Genomic DNA, 22,801 nt, shown 5'->3' on the forward strand with positions numbered 1-22,801 from the left:
TTCTACTGCTCTGGTTATCTGTCCAGGTGCATTTGAAATCTATGCTAATGAATTTATCTAAAAGAAAAACTGCAAAGGGAGAAAGACTTGGCCTGTGAAGAAAATTCTTCTGGGGCTCTGAAGCACCTAATACTGTATACATCCTGTCTTGAGAATTGCACTCTTGGAAGGGCCTAAGCAATGTCCATCTAAGCTCTCCTTGGGGAATCCAAAAAGTTCATTGGAAATACTTACAGAGTAAGGGGTTACTAACAAGAGCATTGGTGAACCCAAATTAGTCACACACACACACACACACACACACACAATAAAGAAAGAAAGAAAGAAAGAAAGAAAGAAAGAAAGAAAGAAAGAAAGAAAGAAAGAAAGAAAGAAAGAAAGGAAGAAAATGTACCTCCAGAACGAACTGCCCATGCTGCTGAACAGACGGGACCCCTTCTCCTAGTCTTCCCCAACCTAATACAGTAGCCCCTTCCCAAGACCCTGAGGCCATATGCAAAGGGGGCAGAAATACAACTGGTTGGGAGAAATGATTGAATAGTCACGTGAAGTCTCTTTGACACTCCTACTACCCGCTTCTGTGAGGGGGAGTCAAGTCAATAAGCTCAGCTGTGACCATCTTTTATCACAAACAGGCATAGCTGAAGATGGTGAAGATGGTCACAGTTGATCAGAGGGCAGTCCTGTGCAATATATGCTTCCGTACATTTCCCAGGAAAAGAACTCGTGACTTCCATCAGTACTGTCCTGAGACTGGCGTCCCCTAGGATACACGTGCAGCAGCTGAAATGTTGGGGAAGGGAAGAACTCCCACCTTGTACTATCCTGAGACTGGTGTACTCTCGGGATGACCTTGGCAATGCCCACACTGTATCCTATGCTCACTCATTTCTCAGCCTTTTTACTACATAAGCTCCTGAGTCACCAACAACATCTATTATTAAATTTCGTATTTTCAGAACTTAAACCTTTACTCATGAACACAGCAAGCCATTTTGATATTCAAAGGCATGTAACTTCAGGAAACATGTTCTCAAAAAAAGTAATTCAAAGATATGAAAGACAGGTAATGTGTGCCATTAATAATACTTTCTTTAGGCTGGGAATATAGCTCAGTAGTTAAAGAGTTTGCCTAGCATGCACAAGGCCCTAGAGTCAATCTTTAACAGTGGAAAAAAATAGTAGTTTTCAACTAACACACACAAATAAGGCACCAAGAAAAGGAAAATGCATATTATAAGACAACATGAGTTTATTAATGTTCATTTAAACCTATGCATGAGTTTTGTCAGTGAGAGGCCTGAGTCATTCCACCTTACAGATGCCAAGTGACTAAATCAAACTTCTGTCCACAAGATATGCTGAATTAAACAATATGAACAATCCAATTCAAAAGATCTCTTTTTACAAAAAAAAAAAAGAACATGAATACTTAGCTACAAAGATAAGTTAGTCAATTAAAAGTCATCATTTTAATGGGTCATATTTATCATAAAGAATCAGTGTACAATCAAAGCTAAATTATTCCAGGTATATCAAACATAAGCAAAATAACGTTAAAAGAATTGGCATTCCTAAGAGGTAAAACATTTTTATGAAGAGTATAATAAACACCACAGCACATTTTTACTATTTGACAACAAAAAACAAGAAGCTTTGCTTCGATGTTTAATTTCTATAATTTCTATTAAGGACAAACAAAAACTTCAACAACTTGTACAAATCACAAATTCTGAGAGGTGATTCATAAGAAGGGTCTCTCTAGGGACATGAGATGACACCCAAACAGGTCTCTTTCCAGTGCACACCACAGCAACTTTGGGGCCACTCCCCAAGGGCTTTATCTGTGAAAACAACAGCTGGGATCACACAATAAAAACTGCTCTGAGTGTGCAAAATTTTAAAGGTGGTAACGATTCACTAGCTCTTCTCTATTTTATTGACGTACACACTTCAAATGTCCATGCTACCAATCAAATATGTACAGCATATTAAAGGTGAACATAACGATTATATACAGCTGCAAAGAGACATCCTAACCACAGAGGCCTCTCTCATCTAGTGCAAGGGTGAGCGTATTAACCACCAGATCCTGCATCAGACCAAAGAAGCATCAACAGTACATCCAAATTTCTTGTCCCCTTTCAAATGCTTTCATTTTTCTCTTCATGTTTCCAGTCCATGAAACTGGCAATAGCCACGCGGGCAATGCTTTATGCCACAAATCAAGTCTTTTCCCATGAGTCTTTTCCTACCCCAAATCTACTGTTTATTGAACGCAGTTTTACCATTCAGATCAAATTCAGATGTATAGATCCCAGATACCTGGGTATGAAATATGCAAATCTGCCAAGAAAATTAAATATTTGTCTTCTTTTCTTTTAATGTAATCCACTATATAATAGTGAACTAAATGTGCTTGTTTCATAGAAACAACTTACATTTGCCAGTACAGGGCAAATGGTCTATGTACAGATACATCAGGACTGCCTAACTGACAGTGAGTGTTGCTGGCCAGGCTCCACGCCAAGGAGCTAGTACGGTGGTGCTCGCTGCTGAATGGACTTCCCCTTCAGGATACGTCGGATCTGGAAGAGACGGAAGGTGGAGTTTATTTCTCACGATCAAAGTATTACACTTCCGCCAGAGTTTCTCTCCTCTCACCCACCCGCTACAGCATCCCTAACTTGTAAGCACAGCTGAGTCAACTCGCCAGCCCCAAGGGTTTTAAAATGACAACTTTCACAGCTTATTTCAAGTTTCTTGTAATGACTGTTGAGGGCAAGACAGTAGAGCATTTCCATTACAATTGAAAGTCAGCAACTGAAATAGGTCTGTGTTCCTCTGCTAATCTCTACCACTAGTGCCTGTGAGAAGATCTATCCACTTCGTGGCAGGAACAGTGGCGAATTAGATAACCTCACTTATCATGAAGCCACCGCGCAGTAACAAGAACGGCAAAGTCCCCCTTGCACACTCAAGGACATCTCAATGACTTCCGAGTCAAGACAGTGGCCAGAATACCCAAATGTTAAAGCAACTGTGTGTAACTCTATGGGTCCGAGGAAGGCGCCAACACTCCTCTAGAGGGGCTGACTTTGTATTTCAGCTGGACAAACTGTGGAATCCACCTGTCAGCCCACAAAAGATTAGAAGCAGTGACTTAGAAGAAAGCTTGTGGTGGCTGCTTATAGATGCTAAAAGGAAACCTGCCCAGTGACCACAGGCTAACGATGAAAGAGAGAAGCCCTCTCCATGACAACACACACAATACTAAAGGAACAATAAGTCAAGAGCTTCCAGCAATGACCTGGAACGTTGCTGAGTGAGAGTATGTCACAATAAGCAGCAAATACTGGGCTTGGGAGCTGCCATTAACCAACTAATCATGTTCTTTCCAAGCACTAATTTCTTTTTTCTGTTAAGCCTTATTGAAAAGTTTTTGTATTTTTAAATGACATAATATACACGAGGTCTTCTACAAACTACTAAGTGTCTATGCTCCAAAGAGCTCCACAGACAACAGTTACTAGAACATTTTGGTTCTGATGACAGCTAGGAATCAAAGAAAAGGCTAACCTACATAAATTAATTTATAATTAATAATCTATGCAATCACCTATCCACAGCTACCAATCGCCCTGATTCCCTCTGGGCGAAGAGATGATCATAAGAAATAATTTCTTAAATGATTATGTTCTTATTGGAGGAAAGTTTACTCACGGAAAACTATTCAACCCCTAAGGATAAAATAAAGCCATGCTTAATAAGCATAGCATAATTTTAACACGTTCTAGGTTCAATTTCCTATGGGACGACCAGTTAATAGGCAGAATTATAAAAACTGATATACGCTACGTATTTATTACATGAGCCTGAACTTCAAACACTCCATATCAGAACAGCCTACTTGCAGGGCATCAGCTAGCTGGCCTTTGCCCTGCACAACCTCCTCCCTTTTTATATTTCAGACCAAAGGGCCTAAAGGCATTTCCACGCCTCCTATGGCCCTCACCTGTTCTCCCACAGGGCCATCAGGAACCAAATGCACAGGCTGCTCGTTCTCCAAGTTCCGAGTACTCGGGTCTGCTCCCTTCCGCATCAGCAGACGGACCGCATCCAACTGTGTCACCCGATACTGCAGGCTGGCAGCGACGTGGAGGGCGGTGTTTCCATTGTAAGCCTGAAAACAAAGAAGCAAAATGACACTCATCAGGAAGGGGGAAATCCGTGAAAGGAGCTCAGAACTTGAAGGTGGGAACTGAGGCTTTCTAAAATTACCTTCGCATTCACAAAAGACAGGCAACTGGGCAGCTCCAAAAAGAGGCGAATGAGCTCCAGATTTGCTTCTTCGGCTGCCAAGTGCAGGGCTGTGCGGCCACTTTTACGATCCTTGTGAAGGCAAGAAAGGAAGAGTAAGAATCCAGATGCCATGCTTTAGACAGTCTCTGCTCTGCATCTCTCAGATGTCTGAAGAGGCTTTAAATACTGCTTCAGATGCGTCCTTCTCCAGCCTACCTGAAGCCCAAGTTAAATGGAATTGCCTATTCCTCTTGTATTCCCAATTAATTTTTCTGATCCTTATCACATTCTACTCATACACAGAGCAGTCATTAAAATGTAGAACTATATAAAAGACTACTTTTTTATGTGCTATATCAAAATCCACTTATTATATATTCCTGTGTTTCCAGACTTGGTGGCCACCATGTAGAGCTATGGGGGGAAAAGCAAGCTCCACAGGGACCCACATGGGCATCTGTATCCCCAACATACTTAACACAGTGTTTTATGACACAGAAGATAATCAGGAAATAATCCCCAGACTTAAAAAGAATGTTTTCCAGTTTAACATGGGCCAGGGAAATGGGTCAGGGTGTATGGTGCCTGCTGCCAATCCTAAGAGCTGAGCTGAGTCCCAGGGCTCACAGCAGAAGGAGAAAACAAGTCCTGTGGGCTGTCCTCTGACCTCCACGTGGACCCATACACATGCATCCACAAAACAAAAATCTAAGAAAACTATTTTTTTAAAAAAAAAAAAACAAACTTTAAAAAGGCAAATTCCCCATTCCCCAAAGCACCATCTTTACGGTCAGCACATGAAAACAGAAGCCAAAGTAACATCAATCTCCAACTTCGTTGAATTTTTAAACGAAGACTAATTCATTTCACAGCCCTAAATGACTTGTTTGTTTGTTTGTTTGTTTGGGTAACCCGCAGATTAAAAAGAAATCGAGAAAGCGGAATAAGGGATCTTTTCAAGGCTAAACTTCTTTATTCCATCAAGTTAAAAATGAGAGGGGGTAAGAAAGTAGTTTCAAACTGCTTCCTTGCGCTTGTAAGCCAGGCCTGGGCCAGCCACACACACACACACACACACACACACATGCCTCCCCCACCCTGCCCTCTACTGTGACGTTACCTTCGCCTCCACTGAAGCTCCCATCTGAATCAGACACTTAATGGTGTCAACCAGACTCTTATTCTTTAGTAAAAGATCCTGCACTTCCGGTGAATGAGGCTGTTGGTTCCTCTGCAGCTCATGCACCACAGCGTTGTGAGCAACCACGGCACAATGGAGAGGAGTCAGGCCTGGGAGAAGGGTACACGACAAGTCAAGTCCTCCATCAAGTCTCTTAGTCTAAAGATGGCTCCTTGTTTCACCTCAAATGGTCTCTCTGGAACCTAGTGAGATTGTATGTAGCTAGGCAGTTTAAATGCCAGTTTTGTCTATGAAGCATTTAGTTTTATTTACCTCCTCCTTTCTTAGTGTGATACTGAATATTCAGTATCCCTGCACCCCAATTTCCATGTGGTCCTTTATCCAAAAAAGCATCTGGTGCTTACCATCATAGTTAGTTGCCTCAAGATCCACAAACTGATTGCTCCTCATTGCTCCCTTCTGGATTGCCTGCAAATTTGTAAGACACATACCTGTTATCCAAGGGCAAGGCACACAAATAGTCACCTACTAGCGTGCTAAGAGATAAATAAATCGACTCCAAACAGATTATTTTAACAAGCAGCCTACACGCAACTTCTTACAGCCAAGCCTTTGGTGATGCAAAGATGGAAGCCGGCTTTCTGGCCTCTTACCTGGAGCACCTGGGAGTGGCCCTTCTCTGCACAGACGTGCAGAGGCGTTCTTCCCCAGCAGTCTGTGGTGTTCACCTGGGCACCAAGGTTCACCAGATCTTGCACAATGAGGTGCTGGTTGGCAGCTACGGCCACCTGAAAGGCACTCTGTGGACGTTTAAAGAAAGATGGTTTTGAAAACTATTAACACTATCATAACAAGGGCTAGGAAACTCAACGATGGCTGAGGGGAATGTCCACACCAAGAAAACAAATCCTATTAATAAACAACCAAACACAGCAAGATAAGGAAACTAAAATAAGCTTAGGGCGTGGCTTAATTACACGCAATCTTTGGCCAAACAACTACAAAGAGAACATTAATAACTTCCAGGCTGACAGTGGCAAGAGTCAATATCTCAAAGTTAATATTAACCGAAGTCTCTTGATTTGGGGCTCATAAACAGTCTGCACCTGAGACTGGCTCTCCCCCACTTGGGCACAAGCACATCTTTGCCATGGCAACGCCCTCCTCACCTGCCCATTGTGCTCTTTCACGTCCAGCATGTGAAGCGCGTTCATCTTCCTTGCGAGAACGTAGGAGAGTGCTCGCCTCCCTTGGGCAACAGCAATGTGGAGAAACCTGGAGAAGGGGCGGAGAAAAGAGAGGAATCGCTTGTGACTTCATTAAGTTGAGCTAAGAAGACAAAACCTTCCTTCACCCTATTTCTGATGTATTGACACGCTCAAATGAAATGTTACAGAGAAGAATCTGGCTTTTCTGACATGTTGGAAGTCTGAACTGCAACAGAGAGAAGATAAGAGGAGGCAAAGCTGAACACCATGCTGAACATTTAAAATCTATTATTTTCTTAATACTCATGAGTACAAATACTCATATATAATTCTATGACAGTAACATTAGTATTTTATGTGTAAAGAAAATATAGGCATGGAGATTTTAAGTTACTTGACCAGAGTCATAAAGACATCAGGACAGAGTGGAATCCATCTACAGATGAACTTTTAATTGATGCCCAGTCATCATCCAACTGTTTCTGCTCTAAAGACAGACTCTACATTAGTCTTCAGAACAGGTTATTCATAGAAAGCACACCTATTTTTAATAAAAAGAAAAGAAAGATAAAAGAAGAAAAGAAAAATAAAAGGAACATCCTTTGTATGAATATGAACTATCATTGTGCCAACCATTAAGGTTCAACTTAATGAGACATGAGATGAAAGGATACTCACGTGTCACCGTCTGCATCCTTATAGAGAAACTGGTCTTGGGAAATATTTGCCAATTTGCTTTCTTCCTGCTCTACCTGCCACTGAAAAAATGACTTCCCTAGCTGTGTTGTGCTCATTGGGCTCCCCATGATGTTCTGGAGCGACAGGGAAGCGCCTAAGGAGGGCGAGCCAGCATCAGGCACCCCGACTGCCTCGCAGGCACTGTTTGGCATCAGGCTGAAGTTCTGCAGTGGAGTCTCGCTTTGTTGTGGGATGCTGGGGGGAGGCTGAATGGGAGCAGCGATAGTCTCAGATTCCCCGTGGCCACTCAGGAGAGAAACAAAACTCTGGCTCGTGCAGAACTGTGGCTCCTGATGATCAAAGAGGTTCGATTCATACTTGGGAGACTGGGATGTTCTGGAATAAGAACCAAACTGCAGAGCTGGGTTGTGTGGATAGTTCTGGTGCTGCTGCTGCTGCTGCTGCTGTTGCTGTGGCGGCGGCTGCTGCATGTTCTGGGTTTGGGGCGAATACTGGTACATAGAAGCCTGGTCCATCATTTGTGGAGAGCCACCAACTCGGAATGGTTGGTACTTCTGAGGTGCAGAGAAGACGGACCCTCCATGGAAATCCTGGCACTGGTCTCTTGGAGAGTTCTGGGGTAGCACGGGGCTCATCCAGCTAACCTGGACAGTGTTTAGGGAAACTGGGCTGCACTCGTTCTTGATGTTTATAATATTCTGAAGCAGGTCAGTGCTGCTGTCCAGCTTGGATTCACCTCGACGGACATCTTCCATGCTCTCCCCCGGTGCAGGCGTTTGAGGTGGTGTCTGAAAAGAACGAAAAGAAAACAAGTTTCACAACCACTAGACGTAGACTCAGAGGTAGCGTACAATCACGAGCGCCAAAAATAACTTTTTTTTTTTTGGTTTTTCGAGACAGGGTTTCTCTGTAGCTTTGGTGCCCGTCCCAGAACTAGCTCTTGTAGACCAGGCTGGCCTCGAACTCCCAGAGATCCTCCTGCTTCTGCCTCCCGAGTGCTGGGATTAAAGGCATGCGCCACCACCGACCAGCGGAAAATAACTTTCTTAAACATCTACACCATCCCAGGAATGGTTCCACAGAGCGTTCGGAGGAAAACAGAGAGGCTTACCACAAACTGAGTGGCCAGCAGTGCTGGCCGCTTGCATGTCGGTCCATCAGACAGGGTATCAGTCCCCTTCCTTTTCCCCGCAGCGGACACTGCACTCTTCAGTTCTGTTCCTAGAGAGAGAGAGTATGCAGTCTGTCATCATTCCACTCTACAAATTCCACCTATATCCACACTGAGTCATTTTACTGTAAAAAACACCAATAAAATTAGGAAGAACCAGAGTAGCTCTTACCTGTGAGTTGCTCAATGTTCACACTCCGTGTCTATAAGGGAAAAGATTCCAATTCAGTCCTTATAAAAAGATTTATCTCTATTACCCTCTACAACACACCATAATCTCTGAAAAAATAAATACTGACAGAAAAGCTATCTCCAGGTTTGTCTTCTCTCTCTCTCTCTCTCTCTCTCTCTCTCTCTCTCTCTCTCTCTCTCTCTCTTCTCTCTCTCTCTCTTTCTCTCTCCTCCATTTTCACTTCTAGCCTAGTCAATCCTGGCCAAGATGAAATTAGTAACACCATCTGATTCTTTCCTCTCTAATCAAAATGTTCTATTTTTCCTGAAGCCTATGAACTTCCTTGTCCCTAAACTGCTTTCACTTTGTCCGCTCATTAAATTTCTCTTACACCCTTTGCACAGAGCCAAGTGCAAGGACTACAGCAAATAATTAAACAGCTACACCCTGTCCTATGAACTCAGGTCATTTATGAAAAACTGCAAGTGACTCATGGGACCTAGGTTAGCAAACACCAGTAACCCTGGCAGACTAGTCTCCCACTCGCTCAAAACCAAGAACAGACGGCACCTTCAGCTCATCCGCAGACAGGCTGGAAGACTTCTGGCTTCGGATATGCAGCAGGAGCTCCTTCACCGAGTTCTTCACACGAACGCCTTGGAAAGGTCCTTTCTGCTGCCTGCCAACCCCCATATGGGGCTCGACTGTTCAAAAGAAAGGGGAACGTCTCAAATCCATCTCCTCACAGTCAAGAATCAGGACAGCACCCCCCCTCCCAAAGACTGCTGGCTAACGGAGAAAGTCCTCCAACAGCAAACTCAAAGCCTTTCCAACATCTCAGTCAATGGATTCTCAGCAGCAGCATCCAGTATTGCTCAAGGAGTCGGTGTCACCTGGCAGATTTTCCCACCAGGCACCGTAAGAAAATTAAAGCACTATCAAATGTGGTCCAGGATTCTTGGAGCCAAAAAGACAGATATACCCAAGAAAAGCCTCTCTGTCTCTGTGAGCTATTTACTCGTGAAATAGGATCAGAGGTTTTGCCAAGATTGTAGGCTTTTAATTATTCCTAACTTTGAGAAATCCTTGGAGGAACAAGGTATAAATGAGGTATTTGTAGTTTCTAAAACAAAGTCTTTTATGTTTCTAAAGAAAGTATAGAGTACCTTCACTTCATTCACCTAAGAAGAAACAAAACTTCCTCTAAAGAGCTCAAGGTACCAAAGACTTCTTAGTATTTTCTTCAAGAAAGATGCTTAAGTTCACTGAGCCCATTTCCACATACACACACAGGATTTCCCCCTCACTTACTGCTCTTAGAATTACGTACATGGGCATTCTCAGTAAAAAGGAAACAGGCAATTCACTTTAAAACTTCAGAAGGCAGTTTAAAATTCACTGTGAGTACAGTGTTCGGCTCCTGGCCGCAACTATGTAACAAGCTCTTGAATAGGAATTGAACACAATCTTCCGAAACTCAGGAAAAGAATAGCTGGTCCATTACTCAGAACAGGAAAAATAAAATGGAGAACAACGCATAATTTGACCCTCTATATCACAAGCACATGAGACAAACATCTCAGTAATGGGCCAAATGAAATGATCAGATGGTCTTTCTTTTTAAATTCAGGGAATTCAACAAACGCCCAAATAGTCAAAATCTAACAGCATTCCTCTGGAGTGACAAAGAGTTAAAAATTCCATGCTCACGTCACAGGGAGAAAAAAAATGCAGTTTCAGGAATCCCCCGTGGCTTGTGTGGTACACCAAGAACTCGCAAAAAAAACGGATCAGCCAATGTCAGCAAAGGGCCCAAGGAACCCAAAAAGGGCTGGAAATGCATGTGCACAAACTTTTTATATAGAGTATACTCGACACTGTGGCTTAAGGCATGTCATTCTAAATTAAAAGTATTTTTTAAAAAAAATAAAAGACAACCAAAGTTTGAGAGGACAGCAATAAGGAACAGCAAGGAGTCAGTCTTAAAAGTATTTTCGATTAGAGCCACAGATGAGAAAATCTAGGCGGTCTTTAAATCTACCCACAGCGGCATCCTGTTTTCCCCCAAATTATGCAACTCGGTTTATGAAGAAAGGAAACCATGCAACTCGCCGCCGCGAAAGAAAGGGCTTCAGTAGCTGTAACTTTTCCATTCTAAGGCACACGGAAAAACAAGACTGTAGAGTTCTGAGCAGGCCTCTCAAATTCCAATTTCCTTAAGTAAGGGCACAACCTGAATCACTTTTCCGACCCCAGCGTTCCCCTTACATCTTGATAAGTGGTTTTTCTTTTATTTATTCCTATAAATATACTAGGAATAAGTCGTGGCTTTAAATCCAGTTCCCAAAGTTTTATCCTCCACCACTGCTTCTCGCTAACAGAGCTCCAGAAGAAAAAACTACGTCTCCATCAGACCCAAATCTCAGCGTAACTCTTTCTCAATGGTTGTCGAGCTCGGGGGGGGGGGGGGGGGGGGGGAGTGAAAAAGTAAAGGGTTATGAGATGAGCGAAAAGGAGAATCCGAGACTCTCAAGTTATTTCCCCCAGATTCCAGGGCTCCAGCGAGCGGGGTGGTCGGAGCTCGAGCCCCCAAGTCGCCTGACTCCACAGACAGTCAAGGACACCGTGCCCGAATCAAGACAAGACATTTTAGCAGTCACTCAGGACTACTCCGTGTCTGTTCCGCTGCTAAGGAAGTCGCCGGAGCCGCTTAACGTCTAGGCGCCCCCTAGTCCCGAGAGCCATGCCCCGTTCTCCCAGGCGTGTGAGCCCCGAACAGAGGGGCACGGGGTTCCGCGGGTGAGTACCTTGTGGGCGCTCGGCGCGGGCGCCTCCTCTGGGACGGGACTCCACGGCCCCGCAGGAGGACACGGAGGAGGGAGAGGAGAAGTCGGAGGAGTCGGAGCCGGGCGAGCCGGGCGCCGAGGGCACGGTGGACAGGTAGCCCGCGTCGCCGGCACCGGGGGCGGAGGGCGGCGAGTTGCCGTAGAAGTAAGCCAGGTTGAGCGGGCTGGTCATGAGGCCGCAGTCGCCGGCCGCGTCCAGCAGCCCCTCTCCGCCGCGGCTGTCGTCCAGCAGCTTGTCCACGATCATGCTCCCAGGCTAGGCGCTCGGGGTCCCCAGACACCTGCGCCACCAACGGGCTCCGCGGCTGGCTGCTGCAGGGCGGCTCGTACGTGCGCGGCCCGAGGCTGCCGGACTATTTAACGAGCCGCGATCGCCGACACCCCCCACCCCTTTCCCCCACCCTCCGTACCCCGCCCGGCCATTGGCGGCTCCTGATCCGCCTCCCGCCCCGCCTCCGGATGCGTCTAGTTTCCAGTAAAATGCCCGGGATGAGGCAATGCGCCCTCCGCCCTCGCCCCGCCCCGCCCAACCGGTTGTTTTCCGGCGGCTCACCTGGAAACCCCGGGGAGCACTCGCACCCCGGACCCTAGTCCGTGCCAGCTCCAAGCCTCCCGGGCCGGCTAGCCGCACCCCCACAGGTCGGAGCCCCTCAACAGACCGTGTGTGCAGGGGCTGCGAATCCCGGATGCCTGCGGGGAGTCCCGGGCCGCTGCGGGAACGGGTCCGCCCGGTTCCGGGAGTGGGAAGACCGAGCCGTGCGTGCACGCAGCTCTCCGCCCTCGGAGTTCGGTCTCCTCCCGTGCCTCCCAGCACTTTACCCGCCTCCAAACCTGGAAGCTTTTGCCCGCGTTCTTTCGGGCCAGGTCTCCATTTCAGAGCGCTTGAAGTTTTTCCAACTTCGTATGTGGGCCATAACTAATCATTATTTTTAGGTGCAGTATTGGAATAAAAAAGCAATGTCCACCCTTTCGTCTCCCTCAATCCTATAATAAAGTCTTCCTTGTCAGGAATATGAATGATGAATACACATGCACGCTTATATCTTTTATATTTGTGTGTGTGTGTGTGTGTAATGTTTTATTCTGCACAACTTTACCTTGTGTCTGATAAACACAAGAATTGATGTTTCTGTCTGGAATACCTTTTTCAATGTTTATAGAACTATTGCTGCGAATCCAACTGGCAAAACAAGGAAAGTTTCGGAGGTGGGGAAGCGGGATGAATGATTAAGTCTATCCTTTCAAGTACATTTTTAACCCGGAGAATAAGGTAAGCAAACAAGTTTTTTTTTTAAAAAAAAAAAAAAACTGACTGTGATAAGCATTATGAGCGATAACAAAGTTCAGTGCACAGTCTAAAGAGAGGATTTTCCCGTGGAGACAGGAGGTCAAGGGGAAAGTCTTGGCAAAGAATGAGGCTTTGAGATGGGCCCTGAAGGATGGGCCCTCAGGGGTTTGCAGGAAATTCATCAGCCAAGAATTGTGGCCAGGAGTCAGAAAAGAATTTACCTGCCTCTTAGGACTCCCAAGGGGAAGACAGCATTAAATGTAAAAGGTAACTTTAAGAGGAGCACCTTCAGGGGCTGGTGAAGGCGCTGGAACTTTAATGCTCACTGAAAAAAAACGCGGCGGGATCTTTACGCAGGCAAAATGAATCTAGAAACAGTTTTAGAGGATACTGAGGAAGCCCGTGGCCAGTAAGAATTAATTGACATGCTCCAAGAAAGATGACCCAAGCTAGAGGAAGAAACAGTGGCCAGGGGGAAGGTGAAAATAAACAGGGAAACAAACAAACTGCGAAGGCCGAATCCACACCCCTGGCACGGCCTAAATGCTGAGAGCAGCCGGGGTCTATAAGGCAGAAGACCAGCCACAGCTCTATAAGGATTATATGGGGGGTGAGCATTGCTGAAGTTAATATCACTAAGTTCTTAGAGCTGACACTCCTGCTTGTTTTCTGGAAATAAAGATGGGGAAATGAGGGGATGTGATTCCCAGCCTGACAGCTGTTAGGCCCCTGCTCTGTGCCCAGGCCGGAGAAAAGAACTGTCAAACCGCTTTAAACACGGCCCAGAGCTACATGCCAGCTGGAGTCACCGGCTGCGAAAACACAGCTCTGGCTTGTAAAGGTGCAGGTCAGGTCCGTCTCAAACAGCTCGCAGCAGACTTTTCCTGGAACCACTTCCGCATGGGCCAGATTGAGGGCATGTCCCCTGGTGGTAGCCGACAAGAGGGACTGCTGTGACGGGTGCAGAAGGGACAACGCTGTGATTGGTGAAATACAATCCTTCCTTTGCAGGAAGGCCGTAGGTGACCAGTACAAACACCCCTTTTCTAGCTTATAATATAAACAGACTGCCCAGCTCAATCTGAGGGGCCGCCAGCAGGCACCCTTTGGTTCTTCCCATTGTTACAACAGGCCCAACTAAAGGCTCTTAAATGGTGTTGCCTTTTTATGATGAATTCCTAAATTAGCATACAAAAGCAATGGGTTTCATTGCTGCCGTTTGATACATATCTGTTATAATACTCTGTTCTAACCCCCACACACACACTCACTCACTATGTTGATACATATCTGTTATAATGCTCTGTTCTAACCTCCACACACACACACTCACTCACTATGTTGCCACTGGGTAGATACCTTCTTCTAGGATGTACTCCCTTCTGGTTCCATCACCCTCTCTACCTTTAAATCTCATGACCCCTTTTTCTAGCTCCATTATACACACACACACACACACACACACACACAGTTGTCGCAGTGATTAAAATCTAAAATCCCCACTTGTCTAACATGGCTCTGATGCTGTGTGGTAAAGGGGAGATTAGAAGACCTGTCTCCTCAAGGTTTGGATGCACTCTCTTAAGAACACTGGGAAAGGCAAAAATAACCTATCAGAGAGCTGTGTGACTTGTGGAAAGGAGAACTCTACCCAAAGGGACCTGAGGAAATCCTTTCGCTTGACTTTATAGATGTTAATAATTTACTTTATTGTGCTTTATACAAGAGAACAGTTTAAACAGTTTTATGGTACCAGTTATGTTGTAATACCATCATCAGACCAATAACTCAAGAGTTCTAAAAATGGAACAGAATTTTTAAATGTAAATGTAATGAATTTTCTTTATATCATAAATAATTTAGAACAGCATTTAATATCTGACATGGAAACGCTAGTAACTAAGAGGGAGAGCGATTGTACTGTGTTGACTGAAGAAGTGAACAGGCAGAAGTCACTAATGTCTGGTCACTGATTTTCCTGAGTGCCATTTGTTCTCATCAAACGCTGGTGAGTTGACCCATTTTTTGTCACAAAATACCAGTTTCATGTAAGTGACAAACTGGATATTCACACTTTTAATTACCAAATAAATCTGCTGTGTCAAAAGGAATAACTATCAGTATTTGTTGGCAATGAGAGAATTCAAGTTTTTAATGAAGACTCAGAATTTGAGACACTCTCTGTCAGATCTCTTGAATTGGACAGCCTCCCAATAGTTAAAGATTTGTGATCAGGACAGTGGTGATGTTATCAACAGATTTTTAATAATGAAACACATACACACACACACATATATATATGATATATATATCATTATAACCATGATAAAGCATTAGAAAATCTGCCTCACTCAACAAACTGTATGTTCCCAAATGAACAATGCAAGATATTTCAAAAATCACCTATAGGTAAAAGAGCCGTTGGAGTGCAAGACAGACCAGTGGATTTAACGGAGCAGACATAAAAGTTAGCTGGGGTCTAGTATAACTCAGCGGTAAAGCACTTGCCTAGCATGAGAAAGGCCTTGGGTTCAGTCACACATGAATTTCTGAGAGCATGGTGTTGCACAACTGCAGTTCCAGTGCCGAGAAGGCAAAGGCAGGAAGATGTGGAATTCAAGATCAGCCTGACTATATGGTGAGATCTTAGCTGCGTAATAATATCTCAAAAACAAAAATGTTGATATATCAATTGACATTTTTCAAAACTTTCCCATTTGAGGACTCAACATAAGACGCATGGGTTAAAAATACCTGCTGCTCTTGCAGAGAACCCAGATTCAGTTCCCAGAACCCACATGCCAGCTTGCGACTACCTGGAACGCCAATTCCAAGGGATCTGACACACTCTTCTGGGCTCCAAGGGCTCCAGGCACACACGTGGTGCACATACATACATAAGTATATAGAAGCAAAATACTCATACACATAAAATAAAAAAATAAGTCTCACAAAACAAATTTCACACTCGCAGTCTCCTTTTGTGGAGTGGAGGTGATGCACGTCTCGCCCTGTAGCAGAGGCTGCCCTCGAACTCACCATGTAGATGGAGATAAATTCAAACTCCACCGTTCTAGTGGCCCTGCCTCTCTAGTGCTGGGTTTAGAGGCATGCACCATCTTTTTTTTTTTTTCACCATCTTTTTTTAAAAAAAAAAAAATATTTTATACATTTGTGGAGTATCACACTCCTTCCACATCAAAGGTGTGTAGAACGGAGAGCACCGTGAAGTGATAAGGCCCCTCTTTTCATTATATGGGACTGGGGGATGGAACGCAAGTCACCAGGCTTGGCAGCAAGCACCTTTCCCAGCTCAGGTACTTTGCCTGCCCTGGCATGTGCCACCTTTAACCCCACTTCCTTTTAGATACAGATAAAACACAGCTGTCGCTCACTGAGTATACAAAGACATGAATGCCTTATACGACAGAATTTTAATCCAAGACGTTTTCTAAGGATATTCTTTATTGTATAGTCCCTAATTCAGAATCTAAAACTTGACGTTTTTGGTTAGGGAGAGGGATTTGTTGTAGTCGTTGGTTTTTATAGAGACTTCCTCTGAATTTCTACAAGTAAGGTAGTAGTGTATGCCAAATAAAAACACCAATTCTAGAAATGGTTTAGAGCTGAAGAAGAAACCGGCCTAGATCATGTACAAAACAGACATCACCAATGAAATAATTAAAATCATTAAAAACGAGAGCCATGGGATACAATCTATACTTTGGCACCCTGATAATGTTAATACTAGCAGCTACCGAAAGTCCACCGTACACTAATTGCTGTGTTAGGTTCTTTACATTATCTCTAGTGTAAGTGCTGACTGAGGAATGGTCAAAGACTGGAGTGGAATCAATAGAGTCAATGGTCAGAAACTAAAGCGGCAGTCCATGCTATCTGGCCAAGCTCAGCGCATGTGAGCAGATAAAAATACAAGCATGCCTAGCTATGGCTGGGAAGACTGCAACCCTGATATCGACGATGAAGTCTGAACTTTCTGTTACCAAGAGATGGGTGGATTTAATAGTTCATCACAATCACCTGAACAACCCCCTCCCCTCCCCTACAAACTGCTCACACTTCCAGTGTACCTTAAGTCAGAAACTGGGGGCCACAGGCTCTAAGTTAGACAACCCTTTGTGCAAATTGCTACCTAAGAATGGCTTTTACACTTTTTAATCATTCATTTTAAGTGCCTATTTAAGTACCTACGTAATATCCATCTTCTCTCATGGCCCTCAAAACCCCAAATATTTCTATCTGGTCCACAAAGGGAAAGAAATTCTACTCTCTGGTTCAAACAAAGGTGTTTAGAGGTGCTGCGGTATGGCTGTAAAGCCTGCAAACCCAGTTCTAGCAATTCCCAGCTGTGTGACCTTGGGCGACTTCCTTAATCTCTGAGTATCAGTTTATGCCCCTAAAAATTGAGAAAAACTATTTAAATCAGGCTGCTATGTCCCATGAGATAATGTCGAATGCATTCAATGTACGGAACACAGCCTAGACACTGAGCGAGTATTGATTCCCTTTCCACCCCTCTACATTATCATGAGCTGTGAGTAAACTCTCTACTTCTGATCTCAAGCTGCAGCGGGCGAAACAGACGACAGGCAGGACAAAAGGACCTGTTGTTAGCCATACCTGTGTCTGCGTCTGCAGAGCACACACACCAACACCCCCGCCCCGAGCACTTTCACGTTTGTGCCACTAAACTGGTCAGGAAGGTGCTGGATGTCATTTAAGATACTGTTCCTGATGATGGACAAATCCAGGGGTGTCAGCAAATCGGCTCTCCTCTCCGCATCCTTCCACCTTTCCTGTTTCTGGCCATCATGTCAAATTCCCGCTCCTAAATCTCATTCTAGATTTTACAGGCTTGCCCTGTTACATACAAGATAAAATCTTCGTCAGCCTGCACCATCCTTTACAGTGTAGCCTTCCAGAAAAGCCCAACAGGGTCGGGGTGGGGGTGGACAAAAAAGGCTCTGTAAAGGAGCAAAGGACACAAACAAGGTGTTTTGGGAGTTTTTGTTTCGGTTTGGTTTTATATGTCCAAAGTCTCAGAATCCTTGATTGTAACTCTTGGTCATTTTTCTCCAGGTTCCCAGATGGGTGTGACTTAATCAAATGGAGCCCTGTGCCTAGTATGATCTTCACAGTGGTCCGTGGTTCCTGAAACACTTCCCCAGGGATCTTAATAGTTCCTAAAACCAGAAATTCCCCGTCTGTTGGAGCACCCTCATTTAAATTCCTTTATCCGATAAGTTTAGTCCCATTTATACCACTCAGTGTGCTGATATGTATGTTGTGATAAGAGAACTCAAAACAGGCTTAAACGTACCTTGGTTTCTTCCTTAACGGAGCTGATGGAAAGGCCTAGCCAACCTGTATCACGGCAACCCTATGGCACCATTCCATAGCAGCAGCGTTACAGAAGAAACTTGTGGATAAGGGTGGCAGACATACTTGTTATATGTGAATGGGGTGTTGGCAACCACACAGCTACAACAAGCTAGGCGTCTAAGTACAAATATAGCAAGAAAAGGGGAAAGAGATCTAGCAGTAACAAAAAAAAATCCTCAACAAATAACAACAAAGCGTAGATGAAAACAGATAATCTAAGAGTAACCAGATTGCAGAAATAACTGAATTTCTTAGCCAGAATCACACCTAGTTTCCTACAAGGAAATGCAGTAGCAGAGGGGATCCAAGGTGATCTTTGCCAGGGGACGGCACAAGCAAAAACAAAACTAACTTCTCAGGCTGAGTCTTTGGGGTTGTGCAACATGTTGTTCACTTATCAAACAGCATTTGTTAAAGAAAAAGACTTCAACAGAAAATAAAAGGCAATATCTGGAATATAGCCAATTTAAACCAGTCTAAAGTCTATGAGTCACAAATCTCACCAGTCGTAGGTTCGTTCAGTAAATACTTGAGGAGCATCCACAGTGCTCTCGACACGCGCCCGGATGGTCTACTGGACAGCATTGAGCAGAAGAGCGGTCTGTGCCCTCGTGGAGCTCACATTCACGGCAGAGAGAGACAGCAACGGAACTGCTGTGTGATGGGGGGCAAGCGGTGTGATGTGCTAGGAATCGAGATGAAGGGAGCAAGAAGCGCCATTCCAGACAGACTGGAAAGCCTTCCTACTGCCCTTCCACTCCTGAATGACCACGAGGCCCTTTAACACCTGAGATTTCTATTTTGTTAGTTCTTTGTTGTTGTTTGTTTTATCTGAAGTAGAGTCTCACTGTGTAGCCTGAGCTGTCCTGGAACTCACTATGTAGACTAGGCTGGACTCTGACCCACAGAGAGTCGCCTGCTTCTGCCTTCAGAGTGCTGAGATTAAAGGTGTGGGTCAGACCTGAGACTTTTTTAATCTCATTCTTTCTGAACTTAATAAAGAACATCGCCCAGTCCCACAAGCTCAGCTCTGACCTGAGTAAGGTCTCCAGGTTGCAATGTCGGCCTTACCTCTAAATTCTATTCCCTGTTGCCACAAGCATGACTGATAGTTCAAAAACAAAGCCTATGGGAGACAACTCAGCCAGTAAAGACATGAAGACCTGAATTCAATTCCTAGAACATATGTAATGAAATGCCAAGTGCAGTAGCACACACATGTGAACGCACATGCGTGCATGTGCACACGCACACACACACACACAAAGGTGAATAGCACCTGAGACAGGCTACCAAGGCTATCCTCAAGTTTCCACAAGCACACACATGCACACCTCACACATATGTGTGTGCAGGAAGGAAGGAAGAAAGTGAAACTTATTTTCCCTCTTTGCACCAGTATACACATCAAATGACTCTCTTTGCGACCTTCAGAGATTGCCTGGTTTTCTGAGAACACTTGTGCAAGTGTCCAAATCCACAGCGCTCATATAAAAAGTCAGGTCCAGCTGCATGTGCCTGCAGCCCTGGCATTGGGAAGTAAAGGGAGGACATCCTGAGAGCATGCTGGCTAGCCAGCCTAGCAGAAATGACCAGTTCTGATTCACTGAGAAACCCTGACAGAAGGCATTTTGGCCGACATCGAAAGGAAGACACCTAAAGTCATACTCTGGCCTCTGGGTGTGCATACACCCACCTGCACATCCAAATGCATTCATCACATGTACGCAAGGTTTCCAGAAATTTCTAAACAACTTAACCCTTCGGTGCTTCTGCTCCTTCACTTCACCATAGGAAAGTTCTAATAGTTCTTTTCTCCGAAGTGGTCCCTACCCACCCACTATGCACTCATTCTCCCGATAGGAGAGAATTATTTACAAAGGGCTCCAGGACTCAGGAAATGACTCAGAGTGAAAAGGCGCCTGCTGTCAAGCTCGAGGACATGATTCAATCCCAGGACCCACATGTTACAGGGAAGAACAGACTCTCAAAAGTTGTCTCCTGACCTTTATACGCACACCATGGCACACACTCTCACACACACATGCACACACAATAAAAAATGTAATTTTAAATACTAATAATAGCAACTAGAGAGGGTGTGGGGATGGATCCGTGGGTATAGTGCTTCCTATTCAAGCATAAGGTGCTGAGTTCGGATCCCCAGCAGTCATGTAAAAGATACGTACACGGCATACATGTATATGTATATTATATCCCCAGCAAAGGAGGCAAAGACAGGCCAATCCTGGGCCTCTTGGCTAGCCAGTCTAGTAGAAATGGTGTGCTCGGGGTCAAGTGAGTGACCCCCTACTGAGCCCTCAACACAGAGACGTGACTGAGGAAGCAACCCTACACACAAATAAATGATTCAACAAACAAAAATAACAGGAAGATTTGGAAGACATTTTTCCTGCTCAGTTGCTGAACCCAATGACAGAGTCCAGGTCAAACCAATCACCTGAGCCTGGCCTCACATCCTCTAAGGCGTAGCCCTATCAAACCCACCAGTCCAGCCGTTCACAGTCTGAACTATGCCCCCACTGTCAGAGAATGTGGATGCCCTAAACACTGGGACTTCAAAACGAGACTACATTTGGAGGTAAGCCTTGCAAGAGAGGAGCTAAGGTGAGGTCAAAAGGAGCCCTGCTGCAGTTCATTTAACTGGTTTCGTAACTGGTACATGTGATACACAGGGAGCAATGGCCCTGTGTGTACACATCCAGAAGGGTCCATGTACAAGTCTAGGAAAGAAGCCACGGGAGAAGTCAAACTTGCTGGGCCTGTATGTGTGTGTGTGTGTGTATACATACATATGTATGAATGCACCTATGAATACAGATATGAGTAGAGGCCAGAGGCTCAGTCTTGGTATCATTCCTCAGGCACCGTACACCTTTAGTTTTTTGTTTGTTTTGTTTTGTATTTTGAGATAGGAGCTCTTTTTGGCCTAGAGCTCACAGAATGGGCTAGGCCAGCTGACGAGTAAGTCTCAGGGATCGACCTGTCTCTACCTCTTCATGATAGGATTACAGTCATGACCGCCATGTGGAAGATTCCTTTACACTGTATGAATATATGTTGCTGTGACTGGTTTAATAAGGAAGCTGGCTGGCCAATAGCTGGACAGAATAAGGTTAGGCAGGAGAACCAGACAGAGGATGCTGGGAGGAAGAAGGGTGGAGTCTGAGGAGTTGAGAGCGGCCGCAGAAAGAAACAAGATGAACGTGCCATGTTGAAAGAAGGTACTGCCATGTGGCAGAGGGTGTATAAAGAAAAAAAAAATACAGGTTAATTTAAAATGTAAGAGTTAGCTAGTAACAAGCCTGAGCTATCTGCCAAGCATTTATAATTAATATTAAGTCTCTGTGCATTTATTTTGGAGTCAACAGTCTCAATAAAAACTCTGCCTATGCTAACATGCCCAGGTTTTTTTTTTCTTTTCTTTTCTTTTTTTTAAAGCATGGGTTCTGGGGATCAAACGCAGGTCCACATGCTTATGCAGCGAACATTTTACCAACTGAGCTATCTCTAGAACCCTAAATTTCTATTTTTTTATGCAGCTAAGTTGGGGAATACATCACTATAACAGCTCTAGCAAACTAATACTTGATTGCAGTATATTTATATCCTCATGGTTCGCGTTGCAAAAGGCACATTAGTTCTTGCTGCAAGCTTTTCTCCATGCTAACGTTCTTTCCTGTGATGCTTTTCATCCTTTGAAATCACGGGGTGTTCAGGTAAAGCAAACTTTGTTCCAAATCCCATCCAGTCACTTAGTAGCCATCTACCATTGACTGTCTCCTCTCGGACTCTTTTCCTCACCTCAAAATGGGTACTTAACTATTTTTGGTCAATGTGTTTTTATTCGTGATATGCTTAGCACACCAATGATGGTCATTTTATTATTGTTATTATTATTATTATTACTCAAATCTATATTTAATACTTGATAGTTCAATAATTGATACTTGATAGTTAAATATTCTGACATCTTTGGCTCACCAACCTACCTTGAAGAAAGCATAAGGAAAGAGGACAATCTTGAAGGCAGGTTTGGAGCCCCCTTCCCACAGGGCTTCAGCTGCCTGAGAAGAATGAAGAGTTGGTATGACAAGCCACGGGGAGTTTCTAAGCAAAGTGAAATATCAGAGGAGCCAGCTGTGTGCATGTGGGTAAGTGGGACACTGCAATAGTCAAGGTCATGAACAGCTGGCCTGTAATGGTACCCACAGAATAGAAAGGGGGTGCTATTCAGGGAAATGATTCAGAAGTATAACCCATAGGGCTAGAAATGAGCCAAAAACCAGAGAACGGGCAGAGACAGAGCACTGCAGGGCTGACAGCGTAGGGGACGTCATGAAGAATTAAGGAAGCCAGTGGGAGAACAGGAGGAGTCTGGGTTTCCTGTTCTGCTGCTGGCCTGCATCTCACCTCTTAAGTCACTCACCGCCCCACCAACCTCAAGGAGGCATCCCACAATCCGCTCGCCAGGCATAAACAGGAACCTTTACAAAAGGTTACTTACAGTCTAAAAGGGGCTGCCCCAAAGTGAAATACCAAACCCTTTG

General features: G+C 44.6%; 1 protein-coding gene across 5 annotated transcripts in view; it reads right to left on the reverse strand.

Annotated features, from left to right (window-relative positions):
- Positions 1-1,270: 1,270 nt before the first annotated feature.
- Positions 1,271-22,801, reverse strand: part of Nxpe3 (neurexophilin and PC-esterase domain family member 3) — an 82,607-nt gene continuing 61,076 nt past the window's right edge. For 4 of the 5 annotated variants that reach the window (XM_057764214.1, XM_057764211.1, XM_057764212.1 and 1 more), the window contains 11 exons: positions 9,264-9,397; positions 8,694-8,724; positions 8,462-8,571; positions 7,330-8,138; positions 6,613-6,718; positions 6,097-6,243; positions 5,848-5,911; positions 5,423-5,592; positions 4,282-4,392; positions 4,016-4,183; positions 1,271-2,588 (listed from right to left, as the gene is read on the reverse strand). In XM_057764214.1, coding sequence (XP_057620197.1) covers positions 2,535-2,588; positions 4,016-4,183; positions 4,282-4,392; positions 5,423-5,592; positions 5,848-5,911; positions 6,097-6,243; positions 6,613-6,718; positions 7,330-8,138; positions 8,462-8,571; positions 8,694-8,724; positions 9,264-9,397 — 1,904 coding nt within the window. In that variant the 3' untranslated portion in view covers positions 1,271-2,534. Of the gene's footprint in view, positions 2,589-4,015; positions 4,184-4,281; positions 4,393-5,422; positions 5,593-5,847; positions 5,912-6,096; positions 6,244-6,612; positions 6,719-7,329; positions 8,139-8,461; positions 8,572-8,693; positions 8,725-9,263; positions 9,398-11,500; positions 11,808-22,801 lie in introns of those variants that run through there. The other variant, XM_057764215.1, reaches the window with a different exon arrangement.

The sequence above is a fragment of the Chionomys nivalis genome, chromosome 3 (genome assembly GCF_950005125.1).
Source record: "Chionomys nivalis chromosome 3, mChiNiv1.1, whole genome shotgun sequence".
Lineage (NCBI taxonomy): Eukaryota > Metazoa > Chordata > Mammalia > Rodentia > Cricetidae > Chionomys > Chionomys nivalis.